Genomic DNA, 20,305 nt, shown 5'->3' with positions numbered 1-20,305 from the left:
AAACTGGAAACAAACTGAGTGGCTCCTAAATGGAGGATGGCTGAAAAAAAATTGTGGCATATGAACATAATGGAATATAAACATGCTGTATGTAAAAAAGATGAATAAAATGATCCAAAAAAATGTGGGAAAGGCTTGGATGAACTATTGCAACAACATGAGCAAAGGAAATAGAACCAGAAGAACAGATACAATAAATACAATAATGTAAATTTTAAAAAATCAAATCAGGTAGCTAAGCTCTGATTAACTGTATTGAAAATCTTGGTCCTAAAGGTGATAAAACATTCTCTCCTCTGGATAAATGGACAACAGAGGCAAAATGTTAAAATGTTGTCACAAAAGGTAGTTCTCAGTGTCACAACTTTGCTAATCTATATTGCTTAACCGTTTTTCTGTTACAATGAGAGCTCAGTGGGGGTGAATGTAAGGAGAAACAAATGGCACAGAATCAAAAGGCATCAATATTTTGATAAAGATGGTGTCATAAAAGGTTAGAGAGAATCCCAGATCTCTCACAAAAATGAGGAAATATCTGAGAAAGGACTTATCTGAAAATAAAGACAAATGATAAAGAAAATCAAAGAGAAACAGAAGTCAGTTCTTCTTAGTAGGTGGCCAGAAATATACAGAGAATGGTGATAAGGAGTATCATAATATGTATGACATAACTTTGCACTTGAGTAATGGAGAGATTTGGTGTGTGACCATTGTGGTGGGTAGTTAAGGTAAAAGAATAATCAGGTGGGTTTTAATTCTTCCCAGTTCCATTTCCAGCACATGAGTAGGAGTAAATGAAGAAGACAGTAGTAGTAGTAATCCAGAGCTGGGATTTGGCAAGGGGTGAGCAGCAAAGGGTGAGTGTGTTAAAAGAGTTTAAAAAATAAAGAGAACAGTATGGACTTGCAAAAGAGTTGAGATTGTGAAGGACAGAAAGCAAAGTCAAGAGCAAGGATAATGCCCTGAAAAAATGTTTTGGGGTAAAGAAACTGAAAGTTGTCATGTAAGCAAGGGAAATAATGGTTTAGGAGTGAGACACAGGGAAAAACTGAATAGTAAGTTAGAACACTATGACAAAGGTATCCAGAGCTTTTAAGGAAGTGGAAAATATGTGGGTAATAGTGAGATTTAGGGTGTGACTATTCCTGTGTGTGGCCGAGGTAAAAAATGTAAAGCTACTTAAAAATTAGGAAATTAGAAAATTTGAGGGAAACATCAACACTGACATTGAAATACCTTAAAATAAGGGCCAGGTTGGAGAGGATGGTAAATAAAGAGCCAAATGCTTAACTCTTTAAGAGAGAGAATGTCCTGTGAGTTGGCACATAAGAGCCAACATGATTTGAATTTAGAGTTGAAAAATTTAAGAGAAGTTGTTAAGAGAGCATGGCCAAAAGAAATTCTGAAAGTAGTAGTGTAAGGTATATTCTGATCCTGACACCAGGTACATGTCCGTGCATGCATGCAAAATATCAACATGTTTAGGATCTTGGGGATATACTATATGAAACAAGATTTGCCTAATATATGAAAACAAACAAAAAAACTAAAGCTCATAGATGATAAGATGTAACATCATGTGTTTATAGGTATACTGGACAGCTATAGCTCTAATTATGGCAAGGTGGATAATGGAAAACAAATGGGAAATATTAGTGGAGAAGAGAATACAAGTATGCTGTCTATATGCCAATAGGCTTATACCACAATTAGGCCACAATAGGAAACTTAGGATCAGAAGCAACATGATTTGTTACAAGGTCGCAAAAGGGATTAGATACATTTTGGGGGTTTTGTTTTATTTCAGTTTATCTGATTGGAGAAATTCGTGTGATAGAATCTAAGTCAATGTAACAGTGTGGTTACTAATATTAAAAAATCAGGACTACGAAAACCAAACAAAAAAATGATACAAAGCAAGTTCTGTGGTCAGACCTATGCTTTAAAGAGATTATTTTGGTAGCTATATGAGAGATGGATTAAAGAGGAAAGTTCTTAAGAGGGAACCATAGTATGAGTCCAGAAGAGAAGTCAAAAGGGCCTGCACTAGGTAAGACAATAATACATCTTCTTGTAAGGGGGAAAAAGGAATGGATGCAAGAAATACTACAAATAAACTGACAAAATCTACAAATTGAGTGGATATGGGGCAGGAAAGGGAGAGTTATGGAAGTGAAAAAGAAAAACAAAGTCCTGATAATACTCTTGGCCTTTCTAATAACAAATAATAGTATTCTACTACATTGAAATATCACGATTTTGTAGCCACTCCCTAAATAGATGGGCATTCTTTTTTAGTAACCTATTTACTACTACAAAAAGAGAATTAAATATTTTTATTCATATGGGTCCTTTCTTCATTTTTTGAAACCTAGAGTAGCCTGAGATGGTTATCACTAGGTAAAAGGTACACTATTTAATGACTTTTGGGGAATAGGTCCAACTGATTTCTAGAGGATCCAGTCATTCAAAGCTCTAAAAACAGTGCATTAATTGGTGTGTCTGTTTTCCCAAAGTTCCTCATTTCATTTTTCTTTTTTTGTCATCTTTGTCTACCTGATGGGCATGGGAAGGGACCTCAGTCACTGTAATCTTCACGTATCTAATTATTTGAGGCATTTAAAAAATACAGGTATAAAGTTTTGATTTCTTTCCTTGAGAAATGCCTATTCATATTCTTTAATCATTCATCTGCTGAGGGAATGGCCCTTGATCTTATAAAATTTAAGTCAGTTGCTTACATAGCTTGGATATATGAAACTTTATCAACGAAATTTACTGCAAAGATTTTCCCCAGTTGTCTTAATTTTAACTGCAGTGGCTTTGTGCATGCAATTTTTAAAAATTTTAAATAGCAAAAATTGTCCATTTTATTGTTCTGTGATCTTTTCTACCCCTTGTTTCAAGTTCATGAACCCTCTCCTATCAATACATCTGAAAAGTATGTTTTTTCTGAACTCCTCTAATGTATTTACACCACAATTTATGTCCAAACCACCTATCTATTTGGATCTTACCTTTCTATAAGTGTGAATTAATGGTCTATACCTACTTTCTGCTAAAATGCCTCCCAGTTTCCATAGAAATTTTTGTTGAGTCCTTATGCCAGTAGCTGGGGTCTTTGGATTTTATCAAATAACTTGCTACTGAGTTTCTTTGCTTCTGAATAATATAATGTACTTGATTTGTTCTACTGGTTGACTTCTCAGTTTTAACCAGTACCAAGTTGTTTGGATGATTATAGCTTTGTAGTACAGTTAGAAATTTGGTACTGCTAGACCCTCCTTACCCATCAACCTCCTTATTTCCCTTGAGATTTTTGACTTTTTGTCTCTCCAAGGGCACACAGCTTCTCTTAGGCTAATCCAGTTTGGAGACATCTAGAACAGATCTTGGATTAAAATCACATACCCAGGAAAGGGAAAGGGAGGGAATGATGTCTTTCAGAAGAGCTAAGATCAGAGACTCAATCCTAAAAACTCTCAGCCAGATTAGCAATAATAAATTATCTAGGACAGATCAATTAAAAAAAAAAAGGTAAAGAAGCTAGGTGATAGACCCTGGGACCAAAGGCCTTCCTTTCCCAATCCCTATGGAGATCAATAGCCCCCAATAAAACCTGACAGAACATCAGAACTTTGTTGTCAGGCCCAGACAAATGACCTCTCACATCACTAATCACTAAGTCTAAGAACTTCCCACCCCCAGAGACCGAGGTTCCCAACCCCCTTAGGGCTATCCCCAACTGAACCCAAAAAAAGCACAACACTTGACCAGTAGAGGCAATCCAGGTTACCTCATCCTAGACCACCACCCTATAAAAATTGCCTCCTTTCCCACCTCAGTGGAGACCCCTAGTCATCTGCAGGCTGCAGGCTCCCTCCTTGCTCTCCCTTCCTCCCCACCTCTCCTTCCTATTCCACAATAAGGCCTTGCTGCATTACTCAATCGCTGTCTCATTTGCCTCAGGTTCCACTCTGTCAGTCAGATCTAACACTAGGAATGCCCAAACACACTTACTAGAAAAACCATGAAGAAAAATTGCTTTACCACAAGATCATTAGAATTCCTATAAGAAATGACACAAAAATTTTTAGATTGAGTTTAAAATAAGCGAAATGAGAATGCTAGACAACGTATTGAAAATGAAATGAGAGCTATGGAGGAGACTTGGGGGGAAAAAACTAACAAGAGGTACAAACACTATTCAAGTAACAGACCCCCTGAAAATCAGAATGGTCCCCTGACAGAAGTTAATGATTCCATGAGACAATAAGAAATATTAAAACAGTCAAAAGATGGAAAAATAGAAGGTTATGTAAGGCATTGCCTATCAAAAACAATTGGTGGGGAAAAGAGACCAAAGAGAGATCATTTAAAAGTCACTGGATTACTTGAAAGCCATGAATTACAAACAAAAAGAACCTGAATAATATTTCAAGAAGTAACAAAAGGTAATTGTCAACAAAAGGGAAAAAAGTGAAACAGAATCTACGGGCCCTCTTCTGAAATAAATTTCAATATTCTTCAAAAAACCATCATCCAAAATCAGAGCTTTCAGATAAAAGAAAAAATTCTGAATGCTGACAGAAATAAAGAGTTTAAGTATAAAGAAACCAAAGTCAGATCATAAAGCTAAGAATAATTTACCAAATAAAACTAAATATAATCCTTAAACAGGAGAAAAAAATGGACTTTTAATGAAAAGAGGATTTCTAAGCTCTCCTGATGAAAAGACCTCAACTTGGAGAAATTTGGAAATACAAAAAAAGGGAATAAAGTGTAAAAAAAGTATATGTAAGTGAGCAATTAAAAAGATTTTTATAAGGGTAAAATGTTTGCATTCTAATGAAAGGGAAGAAAGCAGTCTTGAGAGAAATGATAAAAAGTATTCTCTAAGAACCAGGATGTCAGCAAGGAAAAAAAGTATATTATCGTAATAAAAAGGCCTCAGAGTAATTAAAAAAAAACACAACTATTTAGATTATTTTAGGAGAAAGGAAAAAGGATACACAAGGAAGGGGAGGAATGGGGTAGTGGTGGCAATAAATAATCAGAGGGATACAAGTTGAAAGAGTAGGGGAGTGGGGATGGTAATGTCACTTTGATCTTTACTTTGAACAGAGAGAGGATGAAGTGAACAAAACCAGAACAAAATTTATACCAAAAAATTTTGAAAAACTAAAAAATTTGAAAAACTTCAGAATTCAGATCAATGATCAACCATGATTCCAGAAGAGTGATCGTTTAGAATTTTGCTATCTCCTCATGGAGAGATTATGGACTAGATATGCAAAATAAGACATGCATTTTTTCAGCAAATTCAATGTGGGAACACATTTTGCTTCACACACATTTATTGAGAGGTTTTGCATTTTCCCTATTCTTGGAGTGACTTGGAGTCATCAGAGGAAGAGAGGAAATGATGCTTTTTAATTGAAAAAAATACAATTTTTAAAAGCTTATTTTCCTAAGACCTAAGACAGGTATTTCCTTATATATTTTTTCCACATTATTTGCTTTGTACATCTGCTAATACCTTGGTTATTGCTTATCCTTTGAGCAAAGATATCCAACTGAAAACCTATGAGTTGATACCATCTTTTCTTATTGCCTTGTTGAATAATGTCAACAAGTCATGATTGATAAGCCTCAACTCTACATGTAAAACATGAATACTAACAATTTTTCACAAAGTTGTTTTGATTCAATTGAAACATTAATCAGTTCCTGTTAAATGCTGGTTGTTGGGAATACAAAGATAAAAAATGACAAGAGTCTTTGCTCCCAAAGAGCTTACAATCAAATGGGGGTGAGGCTGGGAAAAACAATACTTGAAGAAGTATAATAAAAAAGTACAATGTGTCAGATGCAAAAGAGCCAGCGTCAAAGTCTTTTAAGGAAATAGAAAGAATAACACTTTCCCTTGAGGGAAATTCAAGAAAGGCTTCATGAAGGATATGGCATTGAGTTGAGCCTTGAAAGAAAAGAAATACTTCAATAGGCAGAGACAAGATGAGACTTGATTGTGGGTTCTAATCATGGGGGGATAGCCTGCAAGAATGCATGGAGGGTGAACAGATAGGTGGCTCAGTGGATAGATAGTGGATTTCTAGGCCAGGCCTACAAATGCGAAGTCCTTGAGTTTGAATCTGACCCCAGAAACTTCCCAGTTGTGTGACCCTGGGCAAGTCACTTGACTTTAACTGCCTCACCCTACCTAACTCTTCTGCCTTGGAACCAATACTTAGTATTGATTCTAAGATGGAAGGTAAGGATGTAAAGGGGAAAAAAAATGCACAGAGGTAGGAAATCATGACAACACTGGTCAGAATGTAGAGTGCATGAGAGTATAAGTAATATAAAATAAGGTAGGGTTGCACCAGACTATAAAGAATGGAAAAAATAGGAATGTTAACATTTTAATAAAATAAGGATAAATAATTAATCTTAGAAAAAGCCTTCCTATTTAGTCAAATATAATGTCTATACTATCATTTATTTAAAATTTTAATTCCTAAAGGAGTATAGATCTGGTGAAGCAGGCTATTCACCTCCAAAAAGAAGTAAACGCAAGGAGCAGAGTAAAAATACTTTTTGGAAATGATTAATACAGAATTTATTTTTTAAACTATGCATATTTGCTACAAAGAATTAACATTTTTTAAATTGGGTTGAAGTAGAGAAAATAGGTTTTTGTTAAATGAAAAAATAAAAAAAATACAGAAAACAAAACCTACTTCATTGACTTTGTAAGGTACCAAGGCTAATGGCATGGATACATGCACTTTAACATTATTATAGTGATTCCATTTACCTAGAAGAGAATTCTGGACATTTATCATTACAAAGGTTTCTGAACTAATCAAATCAAAAGCCTGCTCACTGAGATTTGTACTACCATAACAGTGGAATGGCTGCTATATTCTACAATATTTGTATCATCAATCAGCATGCTAGTCAACCTGAATTTTTTAGGCAAGAATTTAAGTTTTGATTTCTACTTAACACACATATAGATTCCCTTTAGTACTCTGGAGAACAGCTTCTGCCAATCTCCTGTTTGAAGGAGTTACTAATAAGAGATCCAAGTCCAATCTCTGAGCAGTCAAAATACTGATTAGCAACTTCAGTAGCTACTTTATGATTTCTTTTGCCTAATAGTTGTACCTATATAGAGCAGACACAGAGGTTGCTCAGTTGATAATATATCCTGAATATTATTTCAATACTTCAAGGATCCACTATTCTTTTGATATGGGTACTTTTCTCCACTAAATGGATACTAGCCCTCTACCCCTAGAGTAAATAACTTTCGGTAAGTAGCCTGTGGTCAAAAATTTGTCACTTTGCACTCAATCAATGGGTGTTGGATAACAGGCATACAAACCATTCCTGGATATACACTCAAAGCCTGTAGCTTAGTAGGACTTCCAGTGTTTATTTCAGTCATGTAGCCTTAGAGAATTCAGGGTAATCACTAAACAAAAAGGAATTACCAGAGCAGAACTTTAGCAGAGAATCCAGAATATCAATTAGATTATTCTTTTTTGGGGTGGGGGTGAGGGGATATCATTTAAATCTCAAATAGTCAACCTAGATTGCTATAAATGCTGAACAGAAATTCTTTCCATATCATAATTTAGAAATCAGAATTGTGACTCGTCAGCAAAGGTAAGGCAATGATATAACCTAATCATTTCATGACAGCTGTCTCAAGATGAGAAAATGAAAATGAATTTCAAATATTACCTGCTGCTTCTGGTATGCAGTGTTAGGATTAATTTTGGACTCCAAAAGTAGAGAACCTAAAGTAGAAAAAAAAAGTAAAAATTAATAAATACGGTGTACATGTCCTTCAATTATAATAAAGTCATTGTAAGCTTATGATATATATTTTAATAATTTATGTTCAGTGTTTAACATTTATATAACAAAAAATGAGAAGAAATTCGCTAAATACCCGCTTTAAGGCATTTATACGATTAAATGTCAACGCAGAACCTTAAAAATGCATATATTTTAATTTCCTTTTTAAAAAATGATTTGGTTTAGGCTCTAAAACTAAACATGGTCAAGTTTACCTATGCTCTCTCAAGTCTCTTTTCCCTTCTAAAAGAAATAATACTTATATTCACTACTTAATAGGGTTGATAGGAGAAAGGTATGTTGTAAATCACAGGTACTATATAAATCTGTATTTTTCATTAATGATAAAGTATCATGTTCTATAAAACAGAAAATAATAATTGGACTACAACCTAAGAGTTGCTCAAGTAAAATCTAAGAGCATCATTTGACCTGATAGGTAACAGAACACATCTATTCTAGATTACGGTTTAGCCAATGATATTTTCCCAAGAACTAAGTGTACTGAATATATATTTTTGGCTCTCAAAAGCCTTGAAATAGTGACCATTATTTGATTTTTTAAAAAAGATAATTTATATCAAGCTAATTTGTACTTCTCAATTTCCCCTCTACCATAAAAGGGGGAAGGAGAGGAAAGAATCACCTTTATACAGCAAATGCCTGGTGGGAGAAAGGAAGTGAAGTATGCTTTACACCATATCCTAAAACTTCCAAAATACCAAGGGCTGAGAACTTAAGACAAAGTACAAACTATAAAGACTTGATGATAGTCACCAAGTAGTGGGGAAACAGGTTTCTGCTGTAGCTGCCTAATTTTCTCTCACCTTATTCTTAAGAAAAGTGCAGATTAGTCTAAAAAAAGATACTATTCATTTGGAACTGGAAGGAAAAGTAAACTGCTTCCCTTGAATGTTCAGACCCTTAAAAGGATATGACTAGATTTATCCTTAGCTAATATTCTCAGGTACTACAAATTCTACAGAATACCTTTCAATGGACATGTATTAAGTGTCTAATGTATGGAAGGCACTGTGCTACAAGTTGAATCTGTGAAGTTGAAAGTCTGTAGACTACTACACCAAAATTCCTGACAGACACCAAAATTCTTGTTAAACATAAGACTAGGAAGCATGAGTAGGGGCAAAAGAGAGATCCAAATATGCCAAGAAAAGCTTGGAGGAGGAAGAAAACATTTTCAAATGGAGGTAATCAGGAAAGGCTTTAGGATAGAAGTAGAACCTGAAATGAAACTTGAAGAAGGATTTCTGACAGGAAGAGATAAGGAGACTTTCTTCATGCCAGGAACAGGAAAGCAAACTACAAATGGAGGGCAACCTGGCTGTTGAATGGGTATATACACAAAAACACACTAATCCTCTTATCACTAGCCAAAACCCAGATTAAACTTCATCCTTTCTTTTTAGCCCTTAACCCAGGACCAGGCAGCATCATGTCCTATACCACAATCTCTCCCCCACTGCCACCCTTTTCTCACATCTCTTTTAGTAAATAATCAATCAATATTATCATTGCTACTGGAAAGGATGTAACTCTTCCTAGAATCTATGGTTAGAAAAGAATGGGGAGTAGCCAAGGTTACTGATCTTTATCACTTCTAGGAATCCTCCTCTACCATAGTCATTCAGCAAACTCATCTCCTTTGAAAAATTTTTCTTTTACTCCGTCGTTATCAGCAAGCTAGTAACCAATTTCTTAACTCAAATATCAAAACTAAAACAAGTTGTCTATACTAGTTGCTTCCATTTCATCCCTTTCTTAACCCATTAAAACGTGGGTTCTAAACTGAAGCAGCCTGAAACTACTTCTCTAAAATTAGAGAAAGGCAGAATATGGGATTAGAAGAAACCTTGAAAGCCATCTAGTTCAACATATATTGCACTATACTTTAGTAAGTGGACATTCAGTCTCTTGCCTAAAAGAGAAAATTGTTATTTTCCAAAGAAGTCCAGTCCATTTTTGGAGAGCCATATGTTGTTATGAAAATATTTCCCCTACAATTAATCAACCCTGCGTTTTCAAAGGAAGAAATTCAAGCTATCAATCACTACCATTTTTGAAAAAAATTCTCTAAATCACTAAAAATTAAGAGAAATATATAAACTAAAAACAACTCTGAGAAACTACTTCATATCCATTAGATCGGCAAAGTTGAACCCCAAAAAGGAAAATAAAAGATGCTGAAAGTGCTCAAAAAATAAGTCACTTTGTTGTTGGTAAAGCTGTGAACTAATTCAGCCATTACAGAAAGAAATTTGGAAATATGGTCTCAAATGATTAAACTATGCATGTAAATTCTGTCTTAGTAAATACTGCTACTAACTATATTTCAAAGATATCAAAGAGGAAAAAGACTAAGTATAAAAATATTTATAGCAGCTCTTTTCATGATGACATAAAATTGAAAACTGAAGGAGTATCCATCTAAAACAATAAGTATGTGTGTGGGAATTAATCAAGTCTAATTTGCCTCACTAACGATCTCTTTATTGCTAAAGTCAAATGGCCCTTTCCCCATAACCCAAACATTATGACCTGGCTGCCCAGCATTATTCTGGATTCTCTACTCTCTCCAGATTTTCATGAAATTGTACTTTCCATTAACTTCTTATTTGTTCAACTTATTCTTCTCAATATCCATTCTCTCCTAGAACCTTCTACTGGACTCCTTTCCCCTAATCTCCTCCAATTACACTCTTCTCTTGGCAATCCTTTTAGCTGTAGGCACTATATGAATGTTTATTCTTTTTTTTTCTTTTCCCTTCCCTTTTACTTTTATGGACACCAGTCCAGCTCGTGGACTCATCTTTTGCCTGGTTACTGTAATAGTCTCCTAACTGGCTTTCCTACATCCAGTCTTTTCTAAATTTGATTCTATGTATAGATGACACTGATATTCCTAAAATATGGGTCTAACTATGTCACTCCTCTGTTCAAAAAGCTTCAATGGCTTCTTATAGACCTTAGGAGAAAGTCAAATCTGGCTTCAATTTATTTTTTTAGAACTGAACTGATCATACATTATGCCCACTCTCAACAAATTAGCCTGCTTCCTTCTCCTTGCTTTTTGCACAGGCTCTGCCCTAGCACAAAATGGCCTCTCCTCATCAGCTATGACTCTTGGTCTCCTTAGCTTCCCTCAAGTTTAAGCTTAAGTGTCACTTCCCTTTCCTGATCTCCCCTCCATAGTATATTAATTTTGTGAACAACCTATATTTACTCATCTGAATAATTTTTATCTACTGAGCAGGAAGTAAGCTTCTTAAGATCAAGGATTGTCTCACTTTTTTAATTCTTAAAAAGTGTATAGGAATAGATTAACAGGCTGAAGAATTCAAGGAACTGCCAGTGGTCTTATCTGCATTATAGTTTCTTATTTTTTTAAAACTATTTCACGTCAATTACATGTTATATATCAAATTTCCACAAAAGTTTTTCTTTGTTATATGATCAAACTTATCTCCCTCCCTTCCCTCTCCTGGTGCTGGCAGTCAATTTGATCTGGGTTATATATGTATTATGTAAAACATATTTTCATATTTTTCATTTTTTGTAACACTATAAAACCAATCTCAACATAAACCTAAATAATTGAAAAATCATGTTTCCATCTGTATTCTGACTCCAACAGTTCTTTCTCTGGAGGTGGATATCATTCTTTGTCATAAGTCCTGGACCACTGTATTGTCCTGGACCACTGTATTGTCAATAATAGCTAAATCTAAGGAAATTAGACACTATATAAAACTACTTTAAAATATTCTCATTGCCAACTTTCTCCTGGTTTGAAGGTGAGAATTTGTCTTCTGAATATAAAGGAACAATGAAAATAAAGTTTGACATTTATTAAAACACCAATATAGGCTTAGTATTAATTAATCTCTGAATAGAAAAATCCTGAATTTGTTACAATGTGTAACTTTAGAGCAAGAGATCAATTTCGACACAAGACTTAACAAGTTTGTAAGATTGCAAAATAAGTCACTAGCATTGTGCATTGAACATTTGAAAATGATGAAAGGCTAGAAAGAATAATTCTTCCTTGAAAACAACAAACTAATTTGTTATTAAAATTAAATGCACAATTTGACAGTCTTGGAAGATACTTCCATTATTCTAAATTAAAATTGTCACCCTAGTTGAAAACAGGAGAAAAAGTATATCATCAAATTTTAAAACAACAAAAAACTTCATTGGCATAAAAACTGATTATAATCTAAACTTAAAACTGAAATTATTTAGTATCTATAAAATAAGACTGAGGTTCTATATAATGATGGGAGAAGAGGCAATAACAACTGGTGATGGGGGATGCAGAGGGAGGTTTAGGAAAGATACTTAGAAGATAGCACTTGAGCTTAAAGGGAACTAGAAAGACAAGAGGTAAAGGTATAAAGATGGTAGATGTGTTGTATGTAAGGAACAACAAGCTGGACAGTAGAGTATGTATGGGGAAGTAATGTCTATCAGCCTAGATGAAGATATTGCAATACTTTTGGTCATAAGAGAAGCAGAACAGTGTTGGAATTACCACTGTAAATTGAAATAAAACCAAACTAAAAGCTATAGGTTATTGTTAAAAGCTATTAAGTTAAAATTTAAATCTTCTATTTCTCTCCTTTTTATGTGGGGAAATGCTCATGTTTATTGATATTAACATGTTCATAACAATAAGGAAAACATTTTAAAGTCCATTATGAAGGTCTATGAGAAGAGAAGTAGTCACTGTAGAAGTTGAATCAGTAGGTCTTGATAATTAACACAAACGAACTGGAAGGAAATTCCACAACCAAATTTCTAGTGGAAGAGAATTGGCGGAGCTAGTGGAAATGCTGTAGATAGAGGATCTGGTTCTAAATCAATGGGGCTACTTTTTCTATCTATATAATTTTAGATAAATAATTTTATATTTCTGACTTAGTTTTTACTCATCTATTAAAAAAAATGAGGGTATTCAACTAGATGAGTTCTAAGGTAGCATATAATTCTAAAACTATGGATACGAAAGATATCCAGGGAAAGATTTGCTAGCAAAGCAGTCGGAAATGCCACTCAAAACTAGAATTTGCGATTGGAAACAAATTTTCTGGAATGAGACATTAAGCCTTTCCAACTCATATCTCTAATTAGTTGCCAAGAGCTACTGATTCTAATTCCACAGCATCTCTCACATCTGAGAAATGTTAACATTAGCACTAAAAGGGATCTTAAAGATAATTTAGCCTTTTTATTTTACAATTAAGGAAACTGAGGCCCAAAGAGGTTAAGTAATTTGCCCAAGGTCACACAGGCAGTGAAAGGCAATATTTGAATCCAGGTCATTCTGCTCCAAAGCCAGTGCTTTTTTTTTTTTTTTAATTGTACCATAATGTCCTGGTATTACCATCCCTATTCCAAATGCTACCACATCAGGTCACTCTTATTACTACTGCTTTTACTTTTCCAATTAAGACTCCTAGCTTTCCCATCTATCATTATACAGCAGTCAAAGTAATCTTCCTAATATAAAGGTGAGTGGTGCACTCTCTTGCTCAAAAAACTTTAGTGGCACTCTACTGCCACTGAATATAATACCAATGCCTAAATCTGTCATTCAATGTCCTTCAAAATCTGGCTTTTATCTACCTATTCAACCACATCGGATACATTCTCCTTTTGCATACACTCCAATTGCTGCTTTCTGATCTTGTTTGTGCCTTCTTCTGTCATGGCAACTTCTCTGACGCTATCTCTGGGCCTGGAATGGACTCCTCCACTTTAATCTCTGCCTACTGCCGTTCTTCTTTTCCTCTGGATAGCTCAGACATAACCTTGAAGTTCCATTACACTCCTGGTCTCCCAGCTAAAAGCGCACCTCTCTCCATCTCAAATTTTTCAAGCTATAGTCTATTTGATCTTTTCTATGTGCTTAAGTACAATAATTTTCCTAAAGCACAAAGCTGAATATATCACTCACCCTACGCAGAAACTTCAGTAGTTCTCTATGGCTTCTAGGATAAAACATTAAATTTCCCAGTATGGCACTTAAAACCATTCCCAAACTAACTCCAATCCACCTTTCTAGGTTTACTGCCCATTATTCTTCAGGAACATGGGTTCCAGTCACAGATGCCCATTTACTTTCCCCTGAATTTGGCCTTTCATCAGCCATCTCCATGATTTTTACAAAGCTGTGGTCTATCTCTGGAATGCACTATTTCAACTTTGCCTCTCAGAATTCAAAGATCCTTTCAAGATTCAGCTACATCCTAAAGAAGTCTTTCCTTATTTCTCTAGTTGCTAGTTCTTCCCCTCAAAATTGTCATCTGTAAGTGTGATTTCAGAGGGCTGATCTCATCATTCAGCAGACAGAGAGAGGACTACCAGTGTAGCATGAGACATTCATTTTCAGATATAGCCCTAAGGTCCTGCTTTTCTTTACTTATCGGTTGCAAGTGAATTCTGAGGAGGCAGCAAAAGTCTCCTCTTGGGAAGTGACAGGTGCAATAAAGAATAAAGCATTATCAATAAAATATTTAAAAAGAAAAAAATCATGTATTTTTAAAAACTATTTACATATCACATTCCCCCCAATAAAAAGAATTTAAGATCCTGGAGAGAAAGGACTACAATTATTTACTTGCTCACATCTTACCCCACTAAACTAAAAGCACTTTGAGGTGGAGGCCAAAATGATTATTTATCTTGTATCCCTTGCACATAGTAAACACTTAAGTAATATTAAGAATTAAATTAGAACACATCAAAAGGTCTAGTCTTTTTCAGAAAAGACTTCTCCAATACAAAGTATTCTATTCTTTCCAAATTCTCTTACTGCATATGTTTCAGACATTCATTTTTCTAGCTGTTCTTTGAATGGGTATCCATTCTAAAGTTCACTACCTTAACTTTAATCCATTCCCAATAATATACAAAAGGATGTTTTTGATCCCAATATCTACAGATTAATTTGCTAAAAAAAAAAAATGATTTCTCAAGAGGTTTAACTCATAACTACTAAGATTAGTAATGCTACTGATACATCACAGAAGTACACACATTCCCTAATTTACATATGCTCATTAAAGACATTGCCTTCCAAATTCAAAGTTACTTCTCTTGCCTGCCACTCACCTCAACTGTATTTAACACCCAGAAATGCTGATCCAAAGTCTTTTTCTAATTACTATGGGAACAGATTGCTTGGTTTTTTGATGTTCACATAAGAGAAAGTTTTAGTTAAGTTCTTTTTTTCCTTATAAATACACTCTCTTTTCTCTTCTCTACAATTTTCTCTTCTCTACAATGTTTGCTCTGGTGCTTTGGGATTGCTCCCTAATAATCATAAGGAGCATGATAAGATGAATTGTGTACTAGTTTTGGTGTCAGAAAGACCTGGGTTCAAATCTACCTTCTGATGATTACTAGTTAGGTGACCATCAGCAGTCATTCAATCTCTAAATCATCTATAAGATGAGGGTATTTGGACTTGATGAGCTATAAAGGTCCCCTTCCAGCTCTAAATTCACGAACATGGATGATTACAAAACTAGCAATTCAGTTAAATGAAAACCTTAAATTTCTAAATAAGATATAACAAGCCAGTATCAATCTTTAAAACCCCAGAAAATGTGCAGAAACCCACTCACGTTCTACAAAAGTCCAGCTATCTCTTCATTTTATTTAAGATAGAAAATATTCAGAAGGTTTTGTTTAGTTATTTGTATTGCATACAACAATATTGATTTTTCCTGGCTTTCAGTTACATAGTATTTCAGTTTTATTAGAGATTAGATAGATGGCTTTTGTAGATTAGTTTGATTATTATCTATCATTTGTTTCTATGGAAAAACCCGTGTTCCAAATTAGAAACTTGGAGCACAACTTGTAAGTTGCCTAAGAAATGATCTCTGTCCTCAAAAGAGTTCAATTAAAGGAAGAAAGGGATAACACACTTTAGGGTCAAACTATCTTTTTTTTTTTTAAATTATTGCACAGTTGTCTTAGAGCACTCAATTAAAATTCTTTCTTTGGCATTCTCACATCTGCTATAAAGCAAAGGTCAGCAACCTGGGAGACATAGAGCCTAAAACTGCATGTCACTTGGGAGCTGGATTTGCAAGAAAGACATATACATGGGGCAGGTGGGTGACTCAGTGGATTGAGAGCCAGGCCCAAAGATGGGAGGTTCTAAGGTTCAAATCTGGCCTCAGACACTTCCCAGCTGGTTTGACTCTGGGCAAGTCACTTAACTCCATTGCCTAGACCGTACCACTCTTCTGCCTTGGAACCAATATACAGTATTGATTCTAAGAGGAAAGGTAAGGGTTTAAAAAGAAAACCATGTACACCTCACTTAACAGCTGCTTTAAAAAGTTACTGATGAACTGATTTTCAGCTCTCTGGATGTCAAAAATTAGCAATTAATTTTGAAATGCCTAGCCTTTCTGCAGCTGTTCTGAAATTGTCTACTGATGTTAGATGTCAGGATTATTGGAAAGGAAAACCAGGACCTACAGATTTTGAAGGAAACCACGCAGCTATATATGCATATTCCTCTATAAAAAGCCCTGGACTATATCATCTGTAGCTGCATTCATAGCTTTACAAGGTGACAGACTCCCCATCCCCCTTTCCATGGACCTTAACATCAGGGTAGAGAAAGATCTCATTTGTATTCCAGCAATACGTGCTCAATGACTTCTGCCAAGCTACCAAAAGACAGGCCCAGATATAAAAAAATCTGTACTTCTTCAAAGATGGTTAGTTTCAGAGATTTAAGAATGGGAAACAGAACCATTTCACCAATTTGGAGGTTATACAGTGATAGGTCATGTGCTTTCTTTTAATGCCTCTGTCACTATTCTTTCTGGTTGTCCTTGCCCAGGATGGAAGTGAAGAAAAACTGTGAGTGGTCCAAGTTTGCTGCTGATTTCTACCTAGTAGAAATAAGGAGATTCACAGGTATTGCACATTGCATGTATTTTGTACTTTCTTTGGGATAGCTCTTTGGGAGAAGTAGGAGGAAAGATCCTGGGGAAAATTAGGATAGTATAAAAATCAGACGCCAATTCTTATTTAACTTTAAAACTAAGAGAAGTGCAAATCAAAGTAATTTTAAGATTTTACTTCACACACACAAAAAACTGGCAAAGGTGACCAAAAAAAAAAAGAAAGAAAGAAAGAAAAAGAAAAGAAAAAAAAAGAAAATTGAAGTTGACAGAAAAAGAAAAAAAGAAAATTGAAGTTGACAGATCTGTGGGAAGAGGTACATGTTAATACCCTGTTGGAACTATAAACTGGTCCAACCATTCCAGAAACCAATTAAATATCATATGAAGAAAGTTACTAAAATATCCATACCTTTTGACTTGAGAGATTTCCATTGTCTTAGGGATTCAACAGATACCCCAAAGAAGTTAAGGCAGAAGAAGAATAGATCCTATATTTACTAATATGTTCACAGTAGCATGTTTTTGGTGATATTAAAGAAGTAAAATCAAGGTAGGTGTATACAGCCTGAGGAAAAGCTAAATCTCAGTTGTTTTACATGAATTTAATTCCAAACTGAATAATGATCATTGAAATACAATGAAAAACACGAATGACTTCTTCCATTCAAAAACTGTTGAAAACCATATGGAAGAGGGCTGCCAGAAAAGTCACCACCAATGAAGGCATAACACTCCATAGTCTCTCCCCCAAGTGGATTCTGAGATGGGCCAGAGACATGTGTAGACTGCAAGACTCTCTGGCCATCATAGGTAGCAAGAGTAGAAAACCTCTCCTCCCGCCAAGACTCCAGGGTACTTATAAATTTATATGCTCCCTATGGGAACAGTAGCAAGCACAATAGCAAAGGACAGATTAGATTAACTAAATGCCCAGGATGCCGATGTCTCTTGGATTCCATTGTGAGATTGTATGGCAACATGAAATTCCTGAGTATCCAGCCCTCTGAACATGAATGACTGGAGAAGGGAATTGGGGGAGGAGAGGCCAGGGGAGAAATCGGAAAGTAGAGATCAGTATAGGAACTCTGACAAAGTGAGATCAAACAATGCTAACCATCCCACTCAAAAATGCAGCAGGACTGCTGAGGATGCTGAGTTTGGCCCTAGACTAAATGTCCCAAATCAGAAAACTAACTCCACGAGAGAGAAACAATACAATAAAACTAAAAGACAGAAAAATGGAAGGAAAAAGAAAAGTATCTGCTATTGAAAATAAAGGTCAAGGAGAAGTAATCTGAAATTCAAAACTACATGAAAAACATGATTTTAAAAGCCTAAAGGCTGTGTATTAAGAAAACAGAAGGGAATGGCTGAACAAATTGTGGTGTCTGTAGGTGATGAAATACTATTGTGATGAAAGGAATAATGAACCGGAGGCATTCCACGTGAACTGGAATGACCAACAGGAATTGATGCAGAGTGAAAGGAGCAGAACCCGAACATTCTACACAGAAACTAATACACTCTGGCACAATTGAACATAATGGACTTCTCTACTAGCAGCAATGCAATGATCCAGGATAATTCTGAGGGATTTATGAGAAAGTGTTATTCACAACCAGAGAAAGAACTGTGGGAGTAGAAACACAGAAAAACATTTGCTTGATCACATGGTTGGTTGGGGATATGATTGGGGAATGTAGATTCTAAATGTTCACTGTATTGCAAACATTAATAATACGATAAATAGGTCTTGATCAATGATACATGTAAAACCCAATTAAATTACTTGTTGGCTATGGGAGGGGGGAGGGAAAGAATACGAATCATGTAACCCTGGGAAAAAATATTCTAAATTAATTAAATCAATTAAAAAAAATAAAATGGAGGTATTTTGGAATACTATTTTCCAAAAAGCAAGAGAGACAGGTTTACAACCAACAATTACTTTTATCTTGCAAAGCTGAGTATTTTCCTATAGGATTTTATAAACTGGGCCTTTAATGTGTAACAAGGGAATCACTTTAAAAGACTGATATATATTAATTTAAGGTCGCCAAGGAATCAGCTATGTAATTCCTAAATGAAAAACTCAAGTCAGCCGTCAGCCTTTTTTGGAGTTTAATTACAATAGGAGTAAGAAAGGAATTAGAGATAGAGAGAGAGAGAGAAAGGGGAGAGAAGGGAATAGGGCTTAAATACCCCTTCTGTTTAGGCTGGGCCAAAAGGCCCAAGCCCTTAGATAGCTGGAGCAAAGAAAAGAGACCAGTCCCTATTACTCACGTGTCCAAAATGGAGAAACAGTCTCAGGGGCCCCCACCTTCAGCTTCCTTCAGAGCAAGCCTTCTCAGAGCCCAGGAACCACACCGACCAAAACCTCAACAACCCTCCAGTCTCCAGACCCTCCTATCTTTAAGGACACCATCCAAGTTGCCTCCCCCCAGTCCTCACATCTACCAATCACTCTTCATCAATTTCCCTGTCAATGGAGGCTCTCGCTTAACCCAGGACCGCCCAGAGGTTTCTGGCTTTTGCACATGTCTGTTGAAGGTCATATTTTTCAAATGATTAAATCTTTACTCCTTTGCTACAGCCCTTTCTAAATCCTGTTAACTTGAGTATGGTAGAGATTTAGAAATAATTAAATTTTGATCTAGGCTGCAGCCCTTACTCAATCCTATTAGGACTGAATAGGGTGGAGTATCTCCATTGTATCAATTCTAAAATCAATCAAGACTCAAAGAAATTCCTGTTCTATGCTTAAGCATAGGTCAAAGTCCTTTCCATTGTTCAGCAAAAGGTTTCTGTCCTAAAGTAATCTTAAGAAGGGAAGAGAAGGAACCTCCCATGCCAATGGGGTTCCCATTCCAATAGACTATCAGTAAGAAATTTTCCAAGTATGAAATATCCCAATGGTGAAATTTCCAACATTTATAAGTCTAAGGAATTTTGAGGTTTACAAATGGAAAAGACTTTCAAAATTTCTGATAAAAAAAGACCAAAGCTGAGTACGAACTTCTAAATACAAATGTTAAGAGTCCAGAGAAACCTAAAGAGTTAACATACTAAGGGAGGAAAATAAGTGTCCCTTCAGAACCATATATGGTCTTTACAAAAGAAAACCAGAGATGCTGGGGATGGTAGCAGTGGATTGGTTCTGTTCTGAGGGCCTTAAGCAAGGAAGGGGAAAAGAGTTTAAAAAAACACAAATAATGTAGAAAAGTAGGAAGAAGGGGTAGAACTTGCTATTTCTCATAAATGAAGTTAATGAGAAGAATAAAAACAAGCATGTAGTCAGAATGGAAGTAGTAGGTATCAGATGAATTTAGCTATTACCCAAAGGTTAGAGACAAGACACAAATTTTGGTGAAAAAATTTATCAAATTCAACAGGTGGGGATGAGAGGAAGGGATTAAAGAGGAGGATAATCCCAGAGGGAATGGTAATGAGCAAATTTAAATTTAAAGGGAGGGAGATCAAAA

At 35.4% G+C, this 20,305-nt stretch overlaps 1 protein-coding gene across 7 annotated transcripts in view; it reads right to left on the bottom strand.

The window, feature by feature from the left end:
• Nucleotides 1–20,305, bottom strand: part of PPP4R3A (protein phosphatase 4 regulatory subunit 3A) — a 68,578-nt gene that overhangs the window by 30,293 nt on the left and 17,980 nt on the right. For all 7 annotated transcript variants that reach the window (XM_056810516.1, XM_056810518.1, XM_007472585.3 and 4 more), the window contains one exon: nucleotides 7,753–7,808. Coding sequence is in view for 4 of the 7 variants with exons in the window: in XM_007472585.3 (XP_007472647.1) it covers nucleotides 7,753–7,808 (56 nt within the window). In the remaining 3 variants the exon portion in view is untranslated. The remainder of the gene's footprint in view (nucleotides 1–7,752; nucleotides 7,809–20,305) is intronic.

The sequence above is a fragment of the Monodelphis domestica genome, chromosome 1 (genome assembly GCF_027887165.1).
Source record: "Monodelphis domestica isolate mMonDom1 chromosome 1, mMonDom1.pri, whole genome shotgun sequence".
Taxonomy (NCBI): Eukaryota; Metazoa; Chordata; class Mammalia; order Didelphimorphia; family Didelphidae; genus Monodelphis; species Monodelphis domestica.
The sequence above is the reverse complement of the archived record's forward strand: the minus strand, read 5'-3'. Positions and strand labels throughout refer to the sequence as shown.